The sequence below is a fragment of the Homalodisca vitripennis genome, chromosome 2, assembly GCF_021130785.1.
Source record: "Homalodisca vitripennis isolate AUS2020 chromosome 2, UT_GWSS_2.1, whole genome shotgun sequence".
Classification (NCBI taxonomy): domain Eukaryota; kingdom Metazoa; phylum Arthropoda; class Insecta; order Hemiptera; family Cicadellidae; genus Homalodisca; species Homalodisca vitripennis.
In genome coordinates this window covers 128,783,571-128,810,553 of record NC_060208.1, presented here as the reverse complement: position 1 = coordinate 128,810,553, position 26,983 = coordinate 128,783,571, and the positions used below count along the sequence as shown (strand labels likewise).

General features: G+C 30.5%; 1 protein-coding gene across 1 annotated transcript; it reads right to left on the bottom strand.

The window, feature by feature from the left end:
- Positions 1-267: 267 nt before the first annotated feature.
- LOC124354729 (28S ribosomal protein S11, mitochondrial) lies at positions 268-26,753 on the bottom strand. Its single transcript, XM_046805387.1, has 5 exons — positions 26,391-26,753; positions 22,211-22,344; positions 18,485-18,585; positions 17,417-17,482; positions 268-456 (listed from the first exon to the last, which is right to left on the bottom strand). Exons 1-5 carry the CDS (start codon positions 26,657-26,659, stop codon positions 349-351), a joined length of 678 nt encoding a protein of 225 aa, XP_046661343.1. The 5' UTR covers positions 26,660-26,753; the 3' UTR covers positions 268-348.
- Positions 26,754-26,983: the final 230 nt, after the last annotated feature.

Here is a 26,983-nt window from a genome sequence, read left to right as displayed (position 1 = left end):
CTTACCCAGGAAAATAGTTTTGAAGATATATCTGGTAGACAATTTACAGGAATTCACATTGTAAAACATCAGGATGCACTTTTCACTAACTTAATCACAACACTAAACCACCACTCGACACTATATTAATTAAATTTTATACTCCAATGCAGAATAATCAAACATTTTCTTCGAACCATCCCAGCATATATGGATTTTTAATGATACTACACACATCCAGAAGAAAGTGAAATGTGGGAAAGGTGAATATTAATGAGTTAGCTACAATTTATAAATGATTATTTTATTAAAAAGTTATTAACCGAATGTACAAACTGTAATACTAATTGTAAACCATGCATAAAAAATCTAAAGTCGCCTTCTTTTACGAGGTCGTGGTGGATTTTCTGAAACTCTGGTGCTATCAGTCACAGATATAATATCCAGACCTCCCATCTGAAGTCCTTTGATAGATGACTGCAACAAAAAAAATCAAAATCAGAAATTTACTTTATGGGTGACTCAATTATGAACTGAGAGAGTCCTTATCATTGTAACATCATTACATCCACGATAGCTGGAAAAAAATATTTGTTATAGATAACAATTCTTAGATCCTCCGAAGCTCTGATTGACCAAGTTCAATGCTGCAATGGCTAAAAACTTAAATTTATTATTAGGATAAACAACATTTTCATAAACTTATTTAAATTATACTGTAATCAATAGTAATGAAAACATAAACAAGTTACAACAGGTTATAACTCAATTTACATTCAAAGATCCAATTTTTTTTTGCCATAAATGTCAAAAATTAGAAGGAAAACAGCAATGTCATTGAATTGAAATAGATCAAATTTAAAAAATTTAAACTTTTGGTATATTTCTTTCAATATTTTTAATACTATAATTTTCATTGGTTATTGACTACTGTTAATATTTATTTTGTTATGATCGTTAGAATATAATTTAATAATTTCTTTATCATTATTTTTCACTTTTTAGAAGTATTTATCTTATACCTTGTACACTTATTATAATACAACAGGTTTTAAATTGTTTACCTACATTGTTTTTTGATTGTTTATAAAGGATTTCCATGAATAAACTTTTGATAATTCAATGAGGGATAAATTTAAAAGAAAACCACGTGCTTAAGTATACGTATATAAGTACACATCCAATTCGTTTGTTTTTGACAATGGAAGGATTGTAAGGGAAAGAGGATTTTCCATTATTCAGTGATACAAAAAATCAGTAATACTATGTTTCGAGATCTACAATCTGATCACTTCTCCAGGTTCTAACACATGTATAAAGTCAGTTATTTACCTGAAGAAGAGATCAGAAAAAAATCCTGTTTCCTACACAGCCAAACTGAGGAGTTCCCCAGAAAAGAAACATTTTCTGCAGATATCAAATGAAATAGTGTGTATGAAACTACACAACAATCCCATAGTTTTCACATAACCGATAATAAGGTTAAACATACATATATTATGAAGTTTGTATAGTATTCTTAGAAATTTTGAACTACAGATAATTAACTAATTTAATGTGAATTTTGGAAATTAATTGAAACATATGAGCCTATGTATAACATTTTAGTTAGACCTGAACTATAAATGAGCCAAATTACACAAATGTTTACTTTTAACTTTGTCTTGACTATTATTACAGGAGTTAAAAAAAAAACCTACTAATACTTCAGACGTTATTACATTTAGACAAAACTCACGCACAAGTCAATTTCTCAGGTTGAACTTGAGAAACTACAAATGGAAAACCAAAATTAGCAAAATTACAATGTAGAGTTCATGCTATCATTTCAGAATGCTAAGTTTAAGGAAAATATTCCTTTACACCACATCTTCTCACATGATTTCAGTGCATATGCTTGGGCACAATTTGAGGTGAAACTGAATAAAAAGTTGTATAAAGTTCGTCTATTGGGAGAAATATGTACAACGCAATTTTCAATAATTGCTATTTCCAAAGCTTTAAAGTCCAATATTACACAATTATATATTAACAGGTATTTTTATTTTAGTTTCATAACATATATGAATGCTGATAGCTAGACTCAAAGTAACACTCTCAAAACCCTTCCAAAAAAGAACATGTAAAATACTATTCAAATTTTGAGTGAATTCCAATAACCAGTAGTAATTAGTTATAGAAACAAAGTGCACTTATATATATATATATATATATATATATATATATATATATATATACTGCAAGTAGACTGAATTCATTTCTCGCTTTAAAACAAGTAGTGTACAGGATGGTTATTTAGGTCGCTCTTATACATTTGTTCTGCTGAGATCCAAGAGATAGAAACTGAACGTCCACTCTTATGAATTAAATAAATATAACTTCCAATGGGAAGAACCAATAATTGCATTATTTATAACAATCAGAATCACTGAATAATTGTTATCAAATAAACACATTTTGATGCCTTTAATTAACATGAATCTTAACAGTTTTTAACGGCTACCTTATGATCACTTAATAAATCATAATGCCATGTTTTGTAAATACCACAAAACAGTACTACACACTATGATATAAAATATAGGCAAAGAAACAATAAGTAATAATGGCTTGTGGATGGAATGACATAGATAAATCAGATAACTGATCCACACATAATAAGATGTAATTCTAAACATTATAGATTACAGTGATTAACCTTTGACGATTAAATGGATTTTATTGGAATTTCAATGTTGTATAACTTTGTTGTAAACTTCCACGTTTCTAATTTCATACTAAGCTGGTATTGCATTGTAAATCAGCAGTTAGCCATCAGCAATAAAACAAAATAGATCGTAGGCCATAACTAAAAATGCTGGAAAAGTCACTGTTTGTGTCTGTCTGGAAAACTAAGTGATAAATCTTTATATATTTAAATTAAATTTGATGTGTCTTAAAGTGGATTCGAGAATGGTTGAGATTTACAATTTGGACAATTTAAATAGTTTATTTAATTACTTTTTCATTTATAAATTGTTGGACTGTTTTACACTGGGCAGATTGCGCTACAACACGTACATATACAAATGGAACTGATACTTAACAGCTGTTAACACTTTCAGCTGAAGTTCATCAAAGAGGCAGAAACATTTGTTTACATTTAAATTTTAATAAATATTAAATTATTGTAAAGTGCTTGATCAGTAGTGTAATGCAGATTGCAAAGACGAAGTTATTTAATTTTAAATTTAGATTGCGCCAATGATCAATAATCCATTCAATGCAATGGAAATGCTATACATACGCTGTTATAAAAACTACCTTATTGTATAAAGCTGAGAATGTTTGCACATAAAGTAATCGAATCTGGTTAGCTCCTCTAATATTGTGTATAGCATTTTTACTGTAGTTATAGAAGAGCGAATGGGGATAGCATTCCCTACTAGAGGCATATATCCATATTTATTGATCGGTAAAAATATCAAAATCACTTAATCACCAAAATTTAATCTAAGTTCGATTTTGAAACCAACATATGCGACAAAGTTTTTAGTCAGAGCAACAGCATAAATCAATTGTGAAACCATAAATAGATTACACCGAGAGTGAATTTAAAACAACCAGAACAGATTTATATTGACCACAGCACCGTTTTAGTGGTATGATACTTTCGTCATTGGGATAACAAGGCTAACTCTTATTGTTACTGAAACCATCAGAGAACTTCAATAAATTATCATGGAATGTTTGAGGGAAATATGAATCTTATAAAAACAGTTTCACTTTACAACTTCAAAATCCCAAAACACTGTTCTTTAAACTTAAAATCTAAAATGGATCAGGAGATTGGAATAGCTTTGAGTGACTGTTGATTATCTCTAGACTGTTTATTATGTCATAAAAAAAGAATACATACGCATATATTGTTCAGTTTTTCAACAGGAAATTGTGTGCGGTCGCAGGTAACTGCTGGTAAAATATAAATTTTGTATGAAGCTTCATTTCTATACAGGTAACATTTCTATACAGGTAACATCGAGTTCAATGATGATGAATGTCAATCCATGGGATTTGGGATATCACATTAAAATATGATATGATTGGTACTAAAGTTTGTTTACACATTTTTAATTCTAAGATTTTCTTTTAACCATCATTGTTACTGATAAAATCAATGTAAAAATGAACCCTCAGCCAAATCCCATAGAGTGACATAAACCATCATTGAACTCAATGTTGCCTGTACAAAAATGGAGCTTCGTACAACATTTAAAGAGTGCAGGTAATTTTGAAGATATTGTGCGGAAAGACGGACAAACAAACGAACAGAAATTTAAATTATCCAGCCCCACAAATAATAGGCTTCTCACTCATCCAATAAGATAAGTCAACAAACAAACAAAATGTAGACTCTAAATGGAAAAATTGAAATTAGATTGTAAACAATAAACAACTTAATAAAAAATTGCAATTGTTTCCAAAAGTAGCCCTAAATAATGCAATCATATTTAAATGGAACTGAATCACCACATTCAAAGAATGTAACGATTCTTCTATAAAAATGTTATAATATAAATCATTTCATGAGAGTTACTAATAAGACTAACTCTAAATGACTGACTATTAAGGTATCTGGCCAACAGGTGGTATAGTTACTTTGTAAGGAAGGGGAAGTCTCCATAAGAATCAATGCAAATTTCACCTCTACATAACGAATAAAGCATACTCATAACCTCAATATAACAATTTTTAGTAATCCTGGAAAAAATAAATCACCCTCAGTCTAATGAAATTTTTGTTGTTAGAACCTATTGTAGCGAAATTCACCTCTATATAATGAATTTTCCACGACTGAACCTTTTTATAACGAAGATTATAACGTAAGATTTTTAAGTTTTGTTCAGGTCATGTTTGTTTTTCAACTTTCTTTTTATGTGTTCTCAAAGTACATAGCTACTGTATTACAGTTCTTCTGTTTTACATACTGTATTCTTAATTGAAACAAAAAAAAAAAGGAATAAGTTTCATTGTTCCAAATTAAATGCATTTTTATTTTACACACTATTTAAATACAGTACAGGATACGATTTCACAACGTTTTAACAGGACCTGTGAACCTTGACATAGTGAAATTGTACATAACCTAACCTCAATATAACGTACCTCATTATAACAAAATACTCGATACGAATTTTCTGTCCGGTCCCTTGAGGTTCATTATATTGAGGTTTGACTGGCACATCATGTTTCATTGGCACCGCAATAGAGCATAGTTACAGTTGTAATAACATTCAGAAACCTTGTACTTGTGTACAGAATTACTGTATATTAGCATGATGATAAGCGTTTTACAAAGTCTAGTTTCTAGTCTTCATTTTCATTAGAATACATGATAAACATTGATGAAAAAAATCAAAAAGTCCTCCAAAGTTTATATTCATTCAGTCAGATTATTTTTATTTAGAGGAAATCTGTAGACCTTTTGTGACCTATTCTTTAGTTAAGTTGTAATAATTAGTTTTTTGGTTTTTAACACGCGAGAGATCGCGCCCCGCGGCAGTTTGCTGCGCTTTTTTGATTTCTTTATATTTTCGTTTACACTGATGCCCCAGGAAAACAGGGTCTCGTTTTATCCCTCCCAGTACATCCCTGCGCCTAACCTTGACAATCGTTAGTCTGTCGCCGGCTTTGTTTGCGAGTGTTGGAATTTTTGTTGTAGCTCTGCACCTGCCGCGGCAATATGCCTTCGCGCGATCTCTCCCGTAGTGCATTCTGTTAAATCTGAGAATATTGGAAATATTTCTAAATCTTTAATATTTTAATGTTTTTGTGTTTTTTGTAATGTTTTCGAATACATACACACTTCTTCAGTTAGCTTCGACGATAATGTCCACTGAAACAAAATTAGTAAACTTGTACTAATTTAGGGGTTTTTATATTTTAACTTTTTATGAAACTTGGAAAGAAATTTTAATACATATTTTGTTAACATTTATATTTTTTCTTTTATATAAAATTGGTTTCTTCATTTGTACATAATATTTTATTGAATTACTAATCTTTTGCCTAAATATTGATTTATTATTATATTATAACGTTTCTGAGGAAATTTGTTTTGTTTTAAGGAAATGTAGATATTATAAAATTTATTTCTTCCTCATAATAAAATACTTTATTGTAATAAAATGTTTCATTTAAAAGCCTAATTTATATTATTGCGGCAAATTGCTCACACGCGACCTTTTTCGTACCAAAAAGCCACCAATTCCAAACCAAATATACAGTGTATCATAATAATATTTCTCTTAGTTAGAACTTAAGTGCCCAATTACTTTTATTAGTATATACTGAACGACAGTAATAGAGACAACACAGCAGCCCAAATTAAAGCTGCAATTTGAGTAAAAGACGAGCGTGAGCAATTTGCAGTCGCGCGACCTCTCGCATCCAGGAAGTGAGTGCGATCTCTCGCATGTTAATTAAGTGCATGTTATAGTGATAATGTGCATGAAGTTGACACACAACATGATTATTGTGATTCCTGACTTATGCGTGTCACAATGCTCTGGTAAGATTTGTTTATTTTAACTTATATTGTAGTTGTGTGTTATGTCATCAATCTAAGGAAGAGATCAGATTGCAGATTTGCAAACATAGTGTTACTGATTTTTGTAATCACTGAATGATGGTAAATATGAATCAGACAATTTCCTACGAAAATAACTTAAAAGAGCTAAATATAGTAAACTAGATGAAATATATTTATTTTATTGGGGATCATAATCAAAAAGTTGTATTATTCTTAATAATTCTTACTATTCAGTTTAATTAATGCCATAATATATGGATTACTAGCGGACCCGGCGCGCTTCGCTGCGCATTTCAATAAGTTTCCCGCGGCTTCGCACGCAATTTCCCGTTGAAAACAGTACACTATATTCACTTATTCATTTTCTATCACATTCTAAACATTGCTGAGATAATTGATAGTCGTTCCTTCGTGAGCTTCTTGGGCGCATTATGAAGGTATGTACCACATTCCTGATACTTCTGTCAAAAAAAAAACAACTAAGGTTGATTTTATAACATTCTTTATATTTGTAGCCAACGTAAGATAGTAATTATGATATCTGCATTGCTCTTCTGATCAAGCATGAGCATGGTTTATATTAAATAAATATTGCAGTTAAAGGTGAATTTTTACGTCAAATTTGAACTGTATTATCTGGATAGTAAAGTCTATGTTTAACAGTGATTGCAGAAACAGTTTAAACAAAATTTGTCGTTTCTCTTAAGCTTACTCTATGCTTTAAAACTATAAGTGTAGTAATTAAATTATATATAAATATATTTTTTTGTCGCATTATATATGTTTACAAAGAACAGCTGATTAAAAATTTGAAAAGACTCTTTCACTTAATAACATATGTTTGCTGCAATGCATTTCTTACGGGTATTTCTGTAACCAGTGGGGCGGAATCCTGAATCGGGAAAGGGATAAAAAGTATCCTATAACCTTCTACAGATCAAGACGAACAAATTAAAAAAAAAATTAGGCGAATCCGTCCAGCCGTTTGTGAGTGATGCTGTTACACACACGAACAGTTTCATTTTTATATAATAGATTAATTGCAATTAGTTGCAAGTATGTTGTAAGTCAACATATGACGTGATTGATGTAAATGTTATGGTAAAATGTTTTATTTTTTTTATAGAATGTTATTAATATAAATAATATTCTTAGATGTTAATAATAAAAATCTATGTAAATTAATTTTAACCCCTTTAACTCAATAGTTATACCATATACATCACCACAAAATGTATCTGTAACCACGTAACAAACACAAGGTGTGTCAGTTTTAGAGCCTAACTTTATCACAATGCAGCCATTTCAATGTATTTAAATGGTATAGCTGTAAAATTGAGACTGTACAACTTCCTTTGCCTTAAAAAACCAAAGAACTTAAGTTTATTGTATTATGTACAACAGCAGGATTGGTCATATTTTATAATTCAAAATCAATGTAGAAGTGACTACATGGATTGAATACTTTAACCCTTAATGAATAGGAAATTGCTGTCCTGGGGATGTTATTTAATAATCTGGATGCTACGTGTATCATATCACATGCAAATTGGAAAGTGTCTTGTTACAATTCGTCGTTTTACATTGATATTTGATGTTTATATTTTGACAGTCAAGTAAATAAATGATACTTTTATTATTCAATCAGCAATTTGTTTTTATTATTTTATATTCTAGGTTTAGATTCTAAAATTGTAATATATTGATAACCCTTTAAAATTGTTTACAGTGACACCGTAGCTCAAAGTGTAGTTTGGCAGAGATTCTACTATGGTATTTTCCCCATTTTTAGTGGTTTTTTTATAAACTATTGAAAAAGTAATTTAACCCATTGGCTATCAATTATGTGTATTGCCCGTCATCAGTTAGCATCGGCATAAATACCAATATTGGTTATTTTGGCTATTTTGTTGTGTATATTGATGATCTGTTGAAATATAAAAAATCCTCAATTTTGATGCTGATTGACACTCTCGAAATCAATTGTTGTTTACCATTTCATCTGTGGATTGTTTTGATTAGTTGCTGTCTGAAATAACATCACGGTAAAATTTTTTTATTAGGAGATCTAGTAACTTTGATGACGAAATTCTGAGTGAGATTGGTGATTTAGGAAAATTATGTGACAAGGCCAAATCTACAACCTAGGGAGTGGCCAAGGCAAGCTAATGATCCAAATAATTTTATTTTTAGTGATAGATCTGGTATAAATACAATTGTTGCTAAGCAACTAAGTACTTAAAATATAGATAATAAAATACAATTAAAACATGTTATGTGGTCATTTATTAATATTTTTAATCGACCCTAATGAAATTATCCACACAATTATTTCCATTGCAAAATGTAAAATTCATTCGCTAACTGAGGGTAAAAATATATAACAATAAAAATAAAATTTAATAATTCCTTATTAACTTAACTATCAAGATATAAACATTAATCCGTAAAACAATCAACTGCAAGACAAATCTTCCCAATTCGCATATGATATGATGCACGCAGCGTCCAGATATTTGAATAATATCTACAAGACTGCAGCCCCAACCAGACAGCAATCTCTTATTTATTTCAACCCTAATAGAGCCCCAATTACAAAATGTATAATATACCACCTGTATCATGAAAGCAGATAATAAATAATTTCAAAAAAAGGTAGCTCAAACGTTGTATATAAAATGATAGTTTCACTTTGATTTAATATGGCATATCTTAAAATATTATGAAAAATGAGGATCCATGATTCACGTCTAAGCATACACTACTTTTACTATCTAATAGATTTTCTTAAGTTAAAATAATAAATTTGCAATAACTAGGTTTTATTTTTCTCATGGATAGGTTGAATTCATTGTTATACGAACCATTCTCTATACAAAATAACTTTATATTCCAAAAGAAATAGTCTCTTCATAAAGATATTGAATCGAGAAACATAATTAAAAAACCAAAAGAGAACAGATGTCAACTCACACCACCAATCAGAAACATCACCAACCGTCAGGAAATAACTACAACTGACATCATTGGCATGGCTGACATGATTTGTACAGGTAAGAAAATTTTCAAACACAATATTTTTAACTCCTAAAATGATTTTTATGCCTAAAAATTAACGCTGCCCTTCTAAAACTCTAATATCCCTATGCATAGAAAATCAAATGCATTGAGTTTCCCGCCAAATACAAAGTGCGTGCTTAAATTCAAATTTTACAGCAAAACATTATTCAGCAGCAGCTATCCACAGATAACTTTGTGCCATTCATGGGCCAAACATTATGGGTGAAGAGAGTTATGGGTCAGTTTATTTTTTTTAAAAAAAGGACAAATAAACATCCACAGCAAAGGAATGGCAGGCCATCAGTGGTATGTGATTAACTTGACACGATCAACGAAATAGTGAGAGAAGATTGACATTTCAAAATCTTTTAACTTTCTGATAACTTCAAAGACTAGTTTTTTGGGTTGTTTGATGACAACAATGAATTCAAAAGACACTGCCACTGGCTGGTTAAAGGTCGAAGCGGCAGAATCTTTTGAGGAAGGCGGTCGAAGTTACTCAAAAAAGATGTTAAATGCCTAATCTTAATGCCAATTATAAAACACTAAGGGAAATATCTAGTTTTCAAATGCATATAATAAAATATTTCATGTTAATTAAATTAACCCATTGGAGTCACTGATGAAATATCTCGTCATGTAATTGCAGTGACAAGCTCAGGTCTCAAAAGTGACTTGCTTTTAATCTTCTATCCTTTATAATAACTATAATAATGTCTTTTAGACGAGCCTCAATACTAGTCTATTGAATATTTTTAACAACAATCTTTCTCTAGTTTTCTCCAACAAGTTTGTAAATATTCCATGGATCGCAGTTATACGTAGGAATTTATCAGCTGAATTTACTCTCCACTAATTAGTACTACAGATTTCCTCAGCTGTTTAATATTAGTAACTAGTTTGGCATTTCATTATATCAATTGTGTGTGCAGTTTTAAACATCTTATAATCTATGTATAAAAACTAGAATTTATTGCAATGTTTTATATACAGATTTACTTATTTTTATATTTAATATATAATGACTTATTTTCTGTCCAAAATCAGTCACAGTTTTTCAACTTAAGTAGTCATAAATTCTTTTATTGCTTCTGATGTGTATTCTTCAGGTTGAAAAGCAACCACTTGTGATCCTACTTTTTTGTTATAGTACTATCATTGATTCGTAAGTAGGAACTCTTATATCTCTGGAGTATGTTCATACTATAAAGGCAAAACATAAAAAATTTTAACTGTAGCCCCAACCATTTTGTTTCATCAATCACCCTTTATTTTCAATGTCATGGAGATATGTAAAAATATTATTATAAAAACAATGTTGTTCATTACCAAGACTAACACTCATACACAAGTCCTTCAGTTGATATTCTACAGCCAGCCGTGAAATTGCCAATTATCGTTTATATTGCGTCTTTCAGCAACTAATCCACAAGTCATGGATCTCTTCTATTAATATTAATTGGATGGAAATAGAATAGCTTGGCCTCTTCATATAAAGATTTCTCCTCAGTTAAGACTTGTTCTGTGTAAATGAAATCTATAGTTGTATGCTTATTTGTGTGGTATATATAACTGCCCGAGATTTTCTCGGGCAGCAGCATAAAGGATCACTTCCAGGATCTTATTCTGGGAAATTTGTCCAAAACTTTCCTGAGTTTGGAGACCACCATAATTCTCAGAACATGTTTCTTAAGATCAGAATTTTAAGACTTACTTGAGGTGCTGGCTTAGAGTACAATCTCTAATAATTCTTAAAAATCTTATAATATACTCAAACCTTGGGAATACTAAAGTTAACTCTTATTTGGACAAACGGAGCTACAGTGCTAAGTCTATTGCATAAAGTCTATATTTGTTTTACAAATGGTATCATTTTTCATTTTCAAATTATTTAAATATGTTTAAAATTAAAATACAGTACAGTTAATCAGAGGCAATTTAATTCTGCTTTTACCTGCACTTTAAAAAAAGTATGAAATTAACCGAGAAATTATAAATGCTGGGTTTTCCACGTAGGCTAGTAGTATGACCTAAGATAAAATTAATATTTTTAATTATTTTGGCAACAGTATAAAAAGCGTCCACCAACACAATCGGATTATGCTTATCGATTTTAAATATCGATACTATCAAATATGACATTTTACCTATAGATATTTATAATTAATCATTACCAGCTGTTGTTATTTCGTTTAAGCTTATGTAGGAGAAGACTAGTGACAATGGCAATGAATATACAGATATTGGCTCAAAATGTTTTTATGAACACAGCAATGTTTTAAATGGTTACAAGATAATCACCTTGCTCCTTTGAATCCGAATTGTTCAGTTTGTATTAACGAGATGAAAACTAGAATTAAAAGTGGAAACCAAATAGTTTTGCTGCACAAAAAGTAAGAACAAACACAACGTATCTAAAAACAATCTTGAGAAGACATTTATGAAAATTCTAAATTTGGTATTATGAATATAATGAAAATACAAGTACTATTTTAGTTTCATTCAAACAACCTATGACTTTAATTAATGAATGTACTTTTGACGGATTGGCTAAAGTAATGGTAGGTACTATGCTGCTCAAAACGTTGTTTAAATAAAGTTTAGTTGTTTTATGTAATCTGAAACAAATAAATTTATTTTACATATAAAAGTATAGCTTCACTATGATACGATTTTAAAAGCATGAAACTTAATTCAGTTCAACATTAATTATTCAAAGTTAATTAATTCAAAGTAAAATCACGTTTGGAAAGAAATTCAAAATTAAAATCATGTGTTTTGTTATTGACTAATGGCTGCAAGAACAGTGACGTACGGATCTACTTTGTTTCATAAGCAGTCACATTTATCCTTGAAAAACCTAAGTTAATTAAATCTTATTGTTTTGTTGTAATAATTTCTAAGATTCAAAAATTGCAAAACCATATTTTTCTTTGAAATATCTATTTCGTTATTTGGTCCGACATTTTGCTTTCAGTCCTTTGAATGGTCATGAATATCGATGATTCAAATCATTCGATAATCATCATCCGATTGTGTTGGTAGCCGCTTTATACTGCAGTCATTATTATTATTTTATCTTAATCTTTATTTTAGTACTTTTAAAATTAGAATACAGCACAGGTCATTATAATTTTTAAAATTCTGTTTTAACAGCACCTTTAAAGTATAAAATTAACCAAATGTTGGTTATACATATAGGCTAGTAGTATTTAATCATCTTAAGATTTCCACTATAGTTGTTAAAATACAAGATCCTTCAAATAAAGAGAAATTACAACTACTTATTATGTTATTATTTATCCAAGTATGATCATCATAAAAATGGAAGTGTGATATTTAAATTATTGCCTGATAAAATTGTTATGTATTATGTAAATATATGAAAAGTTAATTGCAATTTTGTTTTCTTCAAATGCTTTATACATAGCAAAAGATTCTATTAGTTTAAACAGATGTGAAAAATTTGAATAAGTGAAGTTTCTATACATATAATCATTTTGGTTTTTTATTTTAACCCTAGAACTGGCAATGGTTGTTCCTGAAATGCTACAGTATTTTAGATTGATATGTAATGGGTTTTTCAGACAAGTATTTATACCAATTAATTACTCCAAATATAACATATTATACATGATTTTTTTTTTTTTCAGAAAAGACTGCAGAATCTAAATATGTCTAAAGAAATTAGATAAATTAGAAAAAAACCACAAACATTTTGTTTTACTTTCAAACTTTTTTACCAAAATATTTCGTTGCCTAGCAAAATTCCTGTGTATCAAATAAGAAATCTCAGATATACATTTTGCTCCAAATTTTATGCTTATTTCGGGAAATATATAGTTTGTTGCACTTTAAATGCATAAAATCATACTTATAGCAGTTTAATAAAAATCCGTACCCGTATTTTATTTTACGATGCATGTCCAGAAAGTAAGTGTACTGGTACTCTCACAGCTGTAGGGAATACTTTTTCGACATTTTGGCAACACTGCCGCGTAGCTTGACTCCTCCCCTTCAAAACGAGACCAATTCGAGGTTAATGTGTTGAAAATTCTTGACGCAGTATCATCTCTCGCGAAAAATTTTGATCGTATCTCCCGCCAAGTGCGAAATTAGCGCCGTCATTCGCTACCTCATTGAGAAGGGAAATCTCCGGTTGAAATTCATAATTCTGCCTACCAATAGACTAGTGCGGGGCGGAATAACATTTTGCAATGTACAAAGAGAATGCAACATAAAAGCAAAGACCAATAAAAGTGATATCAATATGTAGATTGATTCTTCTTCTTTACATTGGTGTGAGATAAAACGTGATTGGTTAATAATTACACGTTCACGAGTCATGAAAACAAAACAGTGCAAATGGACCGATGCCAATTCTGGGAGACCAAATGAGCCGCATATGCGGCGATTGCCAGTTCTAGGGTTAACTAGAACTAAAAAAAAGTGGGCTTACTATTTGTGAAACCAATGGCCATATGTAACAGAATAATTGGAATTTAAAAATTATACTTGATTTGAAAATCTTAAATGTTCTTAGGAGTATTTGGATTTAATAGCACATCTTTTATCAAATTAGTTTTAGTCAACTATCAACCCATTGAGGAAATTATTAACCTAGCCTCTTTAGGACAATGTTTGAATTGATTTTGACAAAAATATATGTGTGTACTAAAATATTAATAGAATGAGTTTGAAGATGCAGATAAATTAGTGAATTTTTCAAGACATTTTAGTCCATTTGGTTGCTCTACAAGAGTGCTTGTGCTCCAAATAATTTGTTATTTAATTTTTTTTAGTATGATTTACAAGTTTTTTAGTACGAAAAACAAAAATTACAACGCAACTGGCAATATTCTATTAATTTTTTGTTTATCTGTTTCATTATTTTTTTAATTCAAAACAGTACAATGTGTTTTACACCAGTTTTTATTGGATTACTTAATTATAAAGCATAACAAAACAATAAAAGTTCACTTTTTGATAATTATGACAAGCTCCTGAATGAGTTGTTTGGAAGATGAGATAAAACTGCACGTTATATTCAATTATTGTTATTATTAAAATAAACTATTTACATTAATCATTTACTTTTTATAATTCAATTCTGTGTCAGTCTTTGAGCATCTTTGATATCTCAATATCACTGTCCAAGAATCTGTCTACTTCTGAAGTACGCAAATTGTCTTGTTACATGAGATAGCGGAAGAACTAAAAATTCATTCAACAACTATAAACAGTTTAACACTAAACATTGAGAACACAATTATTGAAGTGACCAAAATTGAACATATGGTGAAACGTAAACAATAACAAAACAAACTATTAGTTATGGTTCCAGTGTGCAAACATAACATATAGAAACAGAATAATTGCTTATAAGGATGCACGAGGGCACAAAACTGTAATCTAGTGGAAAAACAAAGAAATACATGATCGTTAGTGTCTAGTTAGAGAACAACGAGTGCCGCTTGGGCAAGTTCCCCTTACTATAAGAATGGCTTATTGAACTGTACATCAAAATAATTTTTTTTTATACTATCCGGACCTATTTACAAAATATGCATATAACTCCACAGTTATGCTTAGGCTTAGGCCTACTCTTTTGCATTTTTTGTAGTATGATACTTGATAAAACAAAAGTTCTAGGAGTCCAGATTTGCGTGGGCCTAGGTATAATCCTACTTGGCTCTGAGTAATAACTTGTGACTGGTTAATTTAAAACTCTTGCACACGATCTACAGAGACGTTACATCAGTCAAGATATAAGGCTGAGTACTTTTTTTGTTAGATATTCAAGTTGCAACAGATGTCAAACTGAGTCCTTCCTTCGACCCGAGCTACAGAGATAACGATGTCAGACCGAGTTCACATATGGACCCCAAAAGGTTAACTTATGTAAGTGTAAACAGTACAGATTCTATTATGTGTTTGGACATTTGGGTGGATTTATACATTTTATAACATGTAATAAAAGGATAATATAAAAAATTTGAAATTATAAAAACAGTTAACAACATATACGTATTTACAATCAACTGGTGAAAGACTGTCATATTTGAATCATGTGACTAACGGTAACAGAAGTACCATCATACAAGCATTAAATATCTAAGAGTTTGTTCTTTTGAGATGACAATCGCCCAAACTAGGCCTGTTCATCTGCTTAAATAACAAAGATATAGTGATATTATGAAGCTTCCTCATACAAGGACGATTTTTAGTCAGTCAGTTTTCATATGGTTATCTAATGCTGACATTCTACTTTTAATTAATTGTTTGATATCCAGTATTAAGTGTATCAGGCTAAAATACTATGATTTCAAAAAATTGATTCTATACTTTAAAACAATAATATACCAATCTTCCTACCAAAATTTGCGTGGCTGTCCATTAGATTTCTTTCTTAAGGGAGATTCTTCTTTTTTTTTCACCATGATGTAATGATGTCCTATTTTATTATAATACCACGTGATAAAAAAAATAAACACCTTCCTTATTTATTCAAATTTCCTAGTAAGTTTTTCGTTTGATATGAAACTTTCTACATTCCACTCCTATGATTCGTTGAATATTCTATTTGGATGTAGCTAATCATTCTTTTTATAATTATATAAAATAATTTTATGAATACAAAGCGATTGTTTACTTTGAAAATATTTACCTAAAATGAATACATGACTAAAGGCTAATTGTTTAAAAGGCCATAAGCTATGTGTATCCAATAATTACAAAAGTTAATACACACTATCAACAAGAAGACTTTATTAGAGATCAAGTGTTTATAAAAATCACTTTATAACGTATCTGTCAAAAACTGATCACTTCTTAGAAAATAATCTTTTAACTGATTTAATTACCAAAAACAAATGTTGTTATATGTCCATTTTATTTAAAATAAACAAAAAAAAGTGTGTTTCATGGTTCTTTTTATGTATAGCCACATTAGTATTAATAATAATAAATTATAAAAAATGCATGTTCCTTAGTTCTACTAATAAATAATGCTACAAGAATAATTTTAGTACTAGTGTTTTCTTCATTTAAGTAGGTATTTAATTTTTTTTATAATATGTTAAAGTTATATTACTATTATCTGTTAATTTTTCAGAGATATCTCAAAGCTATTATCTCCTCATAGTGATTGTCGAAATCAAAACTTCAAATCTTGACAGAAACACAACACAAAGAACAAAAAGCCATTTTAGTAATAAGTAATTTATCAGCTGTTATCTGGGAATGATTGCAACAGATTCACAGTGATTTGTGAACGTAAATATCGAAAATACGGGCTACTACAACCAAAATATTATTTACAAAACAAAGAATAATTTATTAATTTGGTTATGAATCTATACCTTTTCATATAAAATACGTTAAAAACACATTTTAGCAATCACAACACAAGACTGCTAGTATGATGCCGTACTGGAAGTGAACATAACCATAACAAACTTCATATTATAATTTTTGCTACAATAAATCTCACCAGATTCAAAATTCAGATTCATCACATCACTGTGTAACTATATTTTTAATAATATAAAACATATATAACTTTTAATGCAATACCTGCTATAAAATGCTAAGGTATTTGAATGCGACTATAAATGATACCATACTGATTGGTGATCAATATTAAAAATTTTGACATTTAATTCAAAATTTTAATTAATGCAAAACTATGAATTTTTTAAAAATCATCCTATCTACTAAACTAGATGCCTACTACATAAATTTGACAGTAAAAAATACATGCATAGACAATATCTAAAGATCAAAGTTCAGTAACTTTTAACTCACCATTCTGCCAGGTCCTAATCCTTGAACTCTCACTCTAACAGTTTTGAATCCTTTGTTCAGGATCATCTGAAAAAAAAAAAAAAATAATAATAATAAATAACAAGTCAACACACAATTCTACAATTTAAATATTTACAAAAAGGCATGCAGTTTTCTAAAATATTGTATTTTACAGAATTTCAACTTATTACATAAAGTTTTAATAAACCACATTGGGCTATATACATGATTTAACACACTTTTTTGACTATTGTTACAAATTTACAGGTTTAAATAAAATTTCAGGCAAGGGCTGTATGTAACAAATTACAAAGTGACATATTTAGCAAATTACGTTTGAGAGAAAAAAGAAGAAATTGGACAATATGGCATTAGATGGTTTAAAAGGCCTATTTAAATTTAAGCAAGAAGTATAAAATTATAATTATAATTACATTGGCTGGTTTAGTTATTTGATAGAAAGTGTTTGTGATTGTAATGTGATTTTAAGTAGTGTAATTAGTTATAAAAATGACGGCATGGGATAGTGAAATTGACCGCTGGGTGGGCTATGATTCTGATGATAGTGTTAGTGTTGATATTGATTATGCTCAGTTGCAAGGAACACCAAATTGTGAGGAAAGTGGTGAAAATGACATTCTTGGCTGCTTTTCATCTAGGCCTACAGGTAATCAAGTACCTGTACTTATAGATATTGACCATGACAATGTTAGTGGACATGAGTTTTTACTACATAGGCCTACTCAAAATGAGTTTGACCTACCTTGGTCAAAAAGTACCGCCGTATGGGTTAGCATGTATACTACAAGTACCGCATCAAAGGGTTAAATATAGAGTAGCATAAATAACAACGTATTATGCAATATCTAAATATTCATTTAAGCAATTTATGTCGCACAATTAGTTCTAAAAAATTTCTATGATTAGCATTAAAGTATTAAACTCTTAAAAACTCCCCAAATAACTAACTTTACAACAAGCCTTATATTTTAACATATATATTAAAACAATATTTGACAGTAAAACTAATGTCTCTTAGAGCATGCCCACTGTGACAAATGTGCTTACCGAGGTAAAGCTAATAGCAGTTGCTTGAGCTGCTATATTTGTACCCTTTCGGGTATTTTTAAAACCTTCAACACCACATGATCTGTACACTTTTACTTCACCTGAAACAAAATAAAACGTGTAAACTTTAATATACAAAGCAATAAATAAAAAATAATAAAAGTAGTTTATTGTTGCGTTTATGTAAACCTATGAGCTTAAAGATTTTCATCTGTGTGCATTGCTGGTGATGTGGGGTGGAGAGTGTACGTATTCCAAACACCTTTGGCTCGCCTCGTAATGTTTGATGTAAAGGTAACATTTTTACATTCTCTATCACATTACAACATTTCTACCAGCAATCTATTACAATGTGAAGTGAATTTCATAGGTAACATGGAATGACAAAAAAATAATGCATATGTGTATATATATATATATATATATATATATATATATATATATATATAAATGTAAATGATTTAAATTGAACAATTTTACAGTTTTTAGCAATAATAGTATTATATTATACAGTAAAATAATATGATGACGGAACATTATCTTTCTACCTATTTAAGACTATTGCTTGACTGATCAAAAATATTTTTAGATATTCAAGATTACAAGAAAACCCTCATTAATAATCTGTATTCGTAATAAAATGTAAATTAATTTTTTAAGAAAAATTATGGTTTTGACAAAAAGCCTAGTTGCAAGTCAATCATTAGACTGGATATGTGGGGAGTGGAGAAGGAATAATATAAACCCTCATTAATAAGCTGCATTCGTAATAAAATGTAAATTAAGTTTGAAGAAAAAGTATTGTTTTGACAAAGAGCCTAGTTGCAAGTCATCATCACACTGGATATGTGTGGAGTGGAGAAGAAGAATAATATTGTGAGTCCTGCATTGCCAAACTATGTAAACACAAAAGTAAGGGTGCACACACTATTATAGGATGGTATTAGTGCCAGACCCAGTATTTCATATGCATGTCATGAGTTATCTACCGTCATCTGAAAAGATTTAACTAGATACAAGTATAACTAGTGAGTAAAGTTGTCTCATAGTATTTATCCTTGAGAAATCCTTAGTAGTATAGGTGCCAAGAGAAAGAATTACATATATGATGATGACAAGGGAATACACTGTTTTGTGAATATTTATAAATTTAACCAATTATCAGTAATTAAACTAGTTTCGATTATATTTGACAAACAGTACTACATACACAGTGAAAATATAAATAAATAAATATCCAAACAAGGAATTAATAAATATAGCGTTGCCTGGAGCTCAATTTTGGGACATTTGCTGTTTACTTGATTATATATTATAGGAATATACAACATAATTAGAGATTAATATGGGTTTGCAATTTTTGTATTTTATTCTCTTTGACATCAAGAACATCGAGGAAAACCATCTTTTTAACCGTATTCATCCTTTTTGTTATTTGAAGAATTTAACAGGAATACAGCAAAACTAAGTCTCTCAAACATGACTTAAATTTATGTTAATGTATTTCAATTTATTCAATATAATTATAAGTTTTATTTCTATTTTTATTATGAATATTTGCTGTCATAAAATGCAGAATAATATTTTTTTAATTGTATTACTTAAATACTGGAGAGGTCACACTCTGTTAGATTTTATTTAACAGCATTGATCGTTGTATTGAATATTTTCTGATCTCTGTTGTAAGCGATTGAAGGCTAAATGTATGTATTCACTTTATGAGACCCTGTCGCTTGCATTTGACATATCATTCATGCAGCTAGAGGGGTGGGGATAAGGGTGGAAGTGGTGCACACACAGACACGCAGTCGGAATCTAGCACTCACTGGTTACATACCGATTGAATTTTTCTAGTAGAGCGAATTTTTGTGTTAGTATTATTATTTCATTTTGTATTTGTTTTCTTGTAATTAATTTGATATAGTTTAGTGCAATGGCTAATAAATTTCAAGAAAACCTTATTTTGGGTTGGATAGACAATATTGAGGAAAGTTAGGTTGAGAACTGATTCCATGAACAAAAATGATGCACAGACTGAATATTCAGACCATGATAACATACAGATCAATCAGAATGTGAGTGTGCAACGAGAAGACAATATGGAAATAGAACATTCACAAACTGCAATTGCCCAGTTAGCTTTGACATAAAACACTCACGTAACACGAGACAGCTCACAACATGGTTGCTGGAAAGACCATTTTACACCATCTATGAGTTCCTGAACTGGAGAACCTCCCATATTGACCTCTGACAAGGTGTTATATTAATTTGACTCTTTTTTTTCATTGAACTGTGTTTGACTTGCTAACTATTTGATGCCAATTTCGTACTCTATTCATGAATCAAGTTTTCCGATTCTGATTTTTTATAGTTCACAAGTAAATCAGCCCATGTATTATGCAGGGAAAGGTGTCCACACACAAAATGGTTGGTTCACAAGCGTACATACATTTGTAATACTAAAACCACAAAGGAAAACATCATTGTCATTGCTTGGAGTCAAAGCAGTGACAAATAAGTCTGCATGTAGCCAAAGTGACTCCATTAGATTGCTGGAAATTACTTCTTCCAGATGAAATGATTCTTCACATACCGATTTACACCAATACATTACTTTTAAAATGAGTGTACCCAATTCACGTGGCCAAAAAAACTGCCCACCAACTGATTTTGAAGAGCTGTGAGCTTTTTTTGGTATTTTATACACGTTAGGAGCAAAGAAGGCCAACCTCATACTTATGAGATGTGGACTACTGATAGAACATCACCAGATTACTTCCAGGTAGTCTTAAGTAAAGATTTTTTCATACTCTTAAAATATTTAATGACTAAGATACACAATGATAAAGACTACTACTTTTGAGGGAAGTAGTACAGTTCCTAATGCATTTGAGGGAAGTTTTTGAGGAGTTTGTCAGACAATCTTTTGGAAGTTACTCTCCAGAAAAATTTTAATTATTTAATTAAAATGTGGTATAAGAATAAATTGAAGAACAGTAAATTAAAATGCCTTATGTTAAATTTCTTTCTATTCAACCTATAATTTACGTAAAATCTAACGGGTAACCTCTCCTGGGCTAAGTATTTTCTTTATATTCTTACATGTATGTTTTAATTAACAAACTAACTTAGTCTCATAAGAGGCACTGACAATAAAATTAACTACAATTACATTACTCTTTTCATTTAAGTTTGTCTTGAATCTCCCTTAGATGAATTAGGATGTCATCTATAATTCTTTTATAAATCTTTCTGCACATTATCTTGTTTGTAATAACAACCCAACTTTCAAACCAATGTCGAATAAATAACTAAAGAATACTCACCAAAATTGCAACATAAGATTTTAGATAAAAACTTAATAATAAAAAATAAACTTTTAGTTCTGTTACCTAACATGTAAATTTAACAAATTTTCCACAGATTCAATGAGTTTCGTACTTTTACAACATAGGCAAGTACTTTTATTTTGCTGCTCTAATAACATTACAAAACACCAATTATGTACTGCACTTCTTTGCTTTCCACACAAAATACCTAACACATCGGAGTGTTGTATATTTTTTATTATTGTTAAAATTCTTTAATTAATCCCTCCCCCTAAATATGGTAGTTGCTGTGTGTACATGTTAATCAATTAAAATGGGGATTGGCGAGCACTCCATATCTATAACAAACTAGACATACTATAATTTTTTTTATAGAATATGAATGACTGCATACCCGTTTTTCCATCAGACAAAGAAAAAATTGTGTTATTTCGAGAAACTCGTATATTCACGATAGGGACTTCTTTAAAGGGTGTCCCTCTGAATAGCGTATCAGGAGTTTCTTCAGTCGGAAACATATCTCTTCGACTGAAACACACGAGTACCAAAAATATATGAATATTATGTTCAATCTCAAGAAAAGGACATGTTGGATTTAAATTTTTTTTAAATATTGAGACGTCAAAAATTTGGAATTTTAAAACTACATTATTTTTTAAACAAGTTTTCAAATAATTGTGAGCACTTTGTACTTATTTGTGTATCTGCAAAATTGTTGCTTTAAACAATTTAAATATAAGACAAAATTTAAGAGATTTAACATTTGTGACGGAATAAAAAGTACATGAGGACTAACTTTACTAAAAGGAGACAATTTTGAATCTTGCTTACAAACACAAATGGTCACTTGGACAAGTTTTCAACGTACCAATTTCAGTTGATTTACCATAGTATAACAAATGGAAATTGGAAAACTGAAGCTTTTCTTCATGAGAATCCTGACATTGCCGCGTCACAGCTTACATGTAATATTACGTATCATGTTTGTGTTATATTTATGATATTTGTTTCTTTATTTCTGTATTTTTAACTTTATGGTGAAGCTCTCCATCAACAAGGATACAAAGATTGGGCAATGAAGGAATATCAAACGTTAGGACATGTCACTCAAGACAGTTGGATATTTGATTATATGGCAAGACAACAAAACCTACATACATTAAATACAATCCAGTGCTATTCACAATGAATTTAATGTAACTAACAACCATTTATTTTCTTTCCTTTCAATAAATTAGCAAACCCAACCCAACCAAACCAAACCATGAGTTACTACTTAGTTTTGTTTCATATCATTTACACACAATAAACAAAAAATAACCTACAATTAATGATAGTAATAAAGAGAAAACAAATATTTTGGTTTAGTTGCTACATGCATATGAAACAATAATAAATGCTATAGTACAAGGCATATCACTGGATTCCTGGGTGGTGACAAATAAACTGATGTTTAATGCATTAAGTCTGAGATATATGTTTAAACTTTTCATGAGTATAGAAGTTTACATTCTCACAATAATACTAGCATTAATTGAGATTTCTTTACATAATTAATAAAGCCCAATGGCTAGGCTTGCAATGATAATGCTGTGTACTATAAAAACCATTATTAACAATATCAACTAATGAACAATACATTATTCCGCCATTCAGTGTTAAAATATAGTATTGATGTTCACGACGTATTGACTACTAAGAAATAAACAAGAGCAAATACTGCACACTTCCCTGCAATAGGGGTCTTTGCACTCGAGACTTTTATTTAAGAGCTTTATTTGAACCCTGAAGACCAGATTGGAGCCAGGAAAATCCAAATGCTCAATTGTTGGACACTTCCAATCTAAGAAGCTACTGAGTAGTGGTAGTCAGTTATAAAATGTTTTAATAATATTCAACATAAAATTTGGCCACGTTACCTAAAAAATAAAATAAAACCATGTCTATTTCTTTCAAAGGTATATTTTTATTTTCAGAAATAATGTTTAGGCACTGAAAACCCATAATATATTGCACAAAAATAATAAAACATGTTTGAAATTATACCCCAAATAGTCCATCAATCAGAGGAAATGCGGAAATCGGGACTACTGAGTGGGGAACTTAACAAGTAAGTAGGTATAAGAAAAGGGGATAACAGGATCATCAACATTCATGTGAATAAAAGGGCAGGGAATCTGAGTGGGAACAATAGAGCTACCAACTGTGTTTGAGGGCAATTTGTTTTCCATTACTCTCGACTGTCATTATTTTTGTAGCAGTTCCTACTTCTCTGTTCATTCACCTTTTCTTTCTTTCTATTATTTCAGTCTTGTTGCCATTGTACAACCTCGTTTACCACCTATGTGTACAAGTAAGTTTCACATTTCCTGATTGGTTACGTTTTGTCGCCTAGTCGATTTAAGAGACAGATGCTGTTCTTTCTTTCTTGCTTGCTGCCAACATTTTAAGATGCTAGCACTTATTCTTTTTCAGTATGAGAGTCAATAATGTTTTGCGTCATGAGTGCACTTAAAAGTTAAACTACTATTATTGGTTCACAATTATAGACAGTACTTAAATGGTAATATCTGGAGCCCACTATTCTTGGGAGCTTTCCTTGACATTTTCCTCCAAGGAGATCATTCTGTCTCTATCAACTATTTGTTATTAGACTATAAGTATGTAAATACATACATATTGCACGTATAAAAAGTTAACGAGCACTTATGTGATCTGAGCTTGAATCTAGGTACGACCTTGAGGGATGTTTCCATCACCATAAATGCAAGGCCACCGAAGCACTGTTTGGCATGTGATCTGTGGTCAGTACCCATCGGAAATGCGCCTAGCCATTATAATAGTTTTCGGTGCCTCCCCACACTTCTGGCAAAGAAAGGAAAACAGTCCTTACCCAAATTAAAGCTTAGATTATGTAAGCGCTCTTAAAGTTTATATTAAACTATGGTACTACTAGTAACATATTTATGACAGCCTAGTACCAATCTACTTATGTCACGCAATAACAAGTATTTATCTCGCCGACATCGCTCCCTGTAGTGAGGCAGAAAACAAAAACCTACTGTCATGACATGTAATTTTTTTACAGCAAGAACAGAATGTTTCTCAGAAGTTCAATGGTCTTTATTGATATGTTTGAAGTAAACCAGAAGATCCATCAGCTCAGTCTTCTAAAGCAAGCTGATCAATCCAAGCCTAGGCTTCAATTTGTAGGTGAAAATCCCTAACGTAGGCTTATAAGGGTTGAACTCGTGTTTATGAAATGGACGCCAGTGGTTATCCACGAGGCACAGAAATACCTGTATTGTAGTACCAGAGTAATGACAATGGAATGCTAAGCTACAAACACAATAAAAAAATGAAAAGTTCTATTTTAAAACAAATTTATTTGTGACTTAATTCTTAATATAATCACATTATAAGGTTTTGTTCAGAATGAATAACATGTTACTAGGCCTAGTATTAAGAAAAAAACATCCAGTGGGATATTGACGGCCTTAACTTAACCCATAACACAATAACTTGCTTACATTTTGTGTAAAGGGCAACTAATTATGTTAAAAATCTAGTGGAAGATCAAGCGAACATCTTAAATTTTTAGGATATTTATTTGAACTACTGTATATAGCTACAGTATAATAAGCATCCACTAACACAATCGAATGATGATCATAGACTTTAAGTATCAATAACATCATTTGACCTATTGATATTTATAATGAATCATAGCCAGCTTTCGATATTTAAACTAGTGACGTCATAACCAACTGTTATTTCGTTTATGTTAGAGAAGGCAAGAACAATGGCGATGAATATACAAATAATGGCTCAAAATGTTTTAATAAACACTGAGCAATGTTTTAAATGGCTGTAAAAGAGATCTAGCTCCTTTAATTTGTTGTAATTATATATTACATTAAATTTTAAGACTGAAAAGTGAAAACTAGCCAAACCATTCTCGTTCTTTAACTCAAATTTCTATTAAGTTATTTGGCAAGACATTTTGCTTTCAGTCCTTTAGATAATCATGAATATCGATGATTCTAAATCATCATGAACCGATTGTGTTGGTGGCGCCGCCGCTTATTATACTGCAGCCCACTACATACCTCCTGATGTTTGTATGGGATTATGAAATGTGACCGACACATGCAATAGTGCCTTGTTCACGACTACTTATATCACTGTAAGAGAGGCAGGGGTGTTTAATGTATTATAGCTTAAGATCACAACATATAGAGAGTATTGAAGGTATTGAGTACCAGAGAAATTCTTTAACAGGAATGGCATTTCTATTACAATCTTGGTGGTGAAAATAATGGGTGTGGCTGCTGGCATCTCTTTTAACATTGTTTCTAGAACTCTGTAGAAACACAAATATTTAACATTATAAAAGTTATTATGAATCCATTCTTTATGTTATCAAAGTTATCCCTGAGACAATTTTATAATAGGAAAAGTAAATCTATATTTTAATGACCTTGGATAGCCCTTGAAGGGCAGAAATTGCACTACAAAATCAATACTGAATGTTACTTATAACTAAAAATTAAGCTTCAAATTAATTTTGATACCTTTGAATGATGGCGTCAATATTTATAGCTCTCTCGCCTGATGTTCCATCATCTTTCACTGGGGCTGAGGATATTAAAGATCGTTTATCGTCCTTCTTACGTGGCAAACTGGAATGAAACTGTCTGACAATGGAGAATAAGCAACTTTCATGAAAACCACTAAATGTCAGATAAGAACAACTATGAAAAGTGTCAGAAATTGCAACTTTAGCTTCCAAAAGCTTCGAAATACTTAAAACAGATTTAAAACCCGACAAACTTCGAAACATTTTACAAATTATTTAGAAATTAGTTTCAGCGTTACCAAGCTATATCTTCCATGTCCAACGGCGAGAGAGAAAGAGAAGGAAAGGAGTCGTACCAAAATCGAACGTCCTCTCACGGGCAACTCCCTAGACAATTTGTAAATTGCGCAAGCGCAGTCAAAGCACTACAAAATAAAATAAATCAGTAATTATTTTCAATGGCTTTGGAATATAATTTCCGTCTTCAATTGATAAAACTTTCATGAATACAATTTTATTTCCGTTTCTCTTAATTAAATATACTACATTAAGGAATGTTTATTGTAAGGATCTAAAATACCACACTTA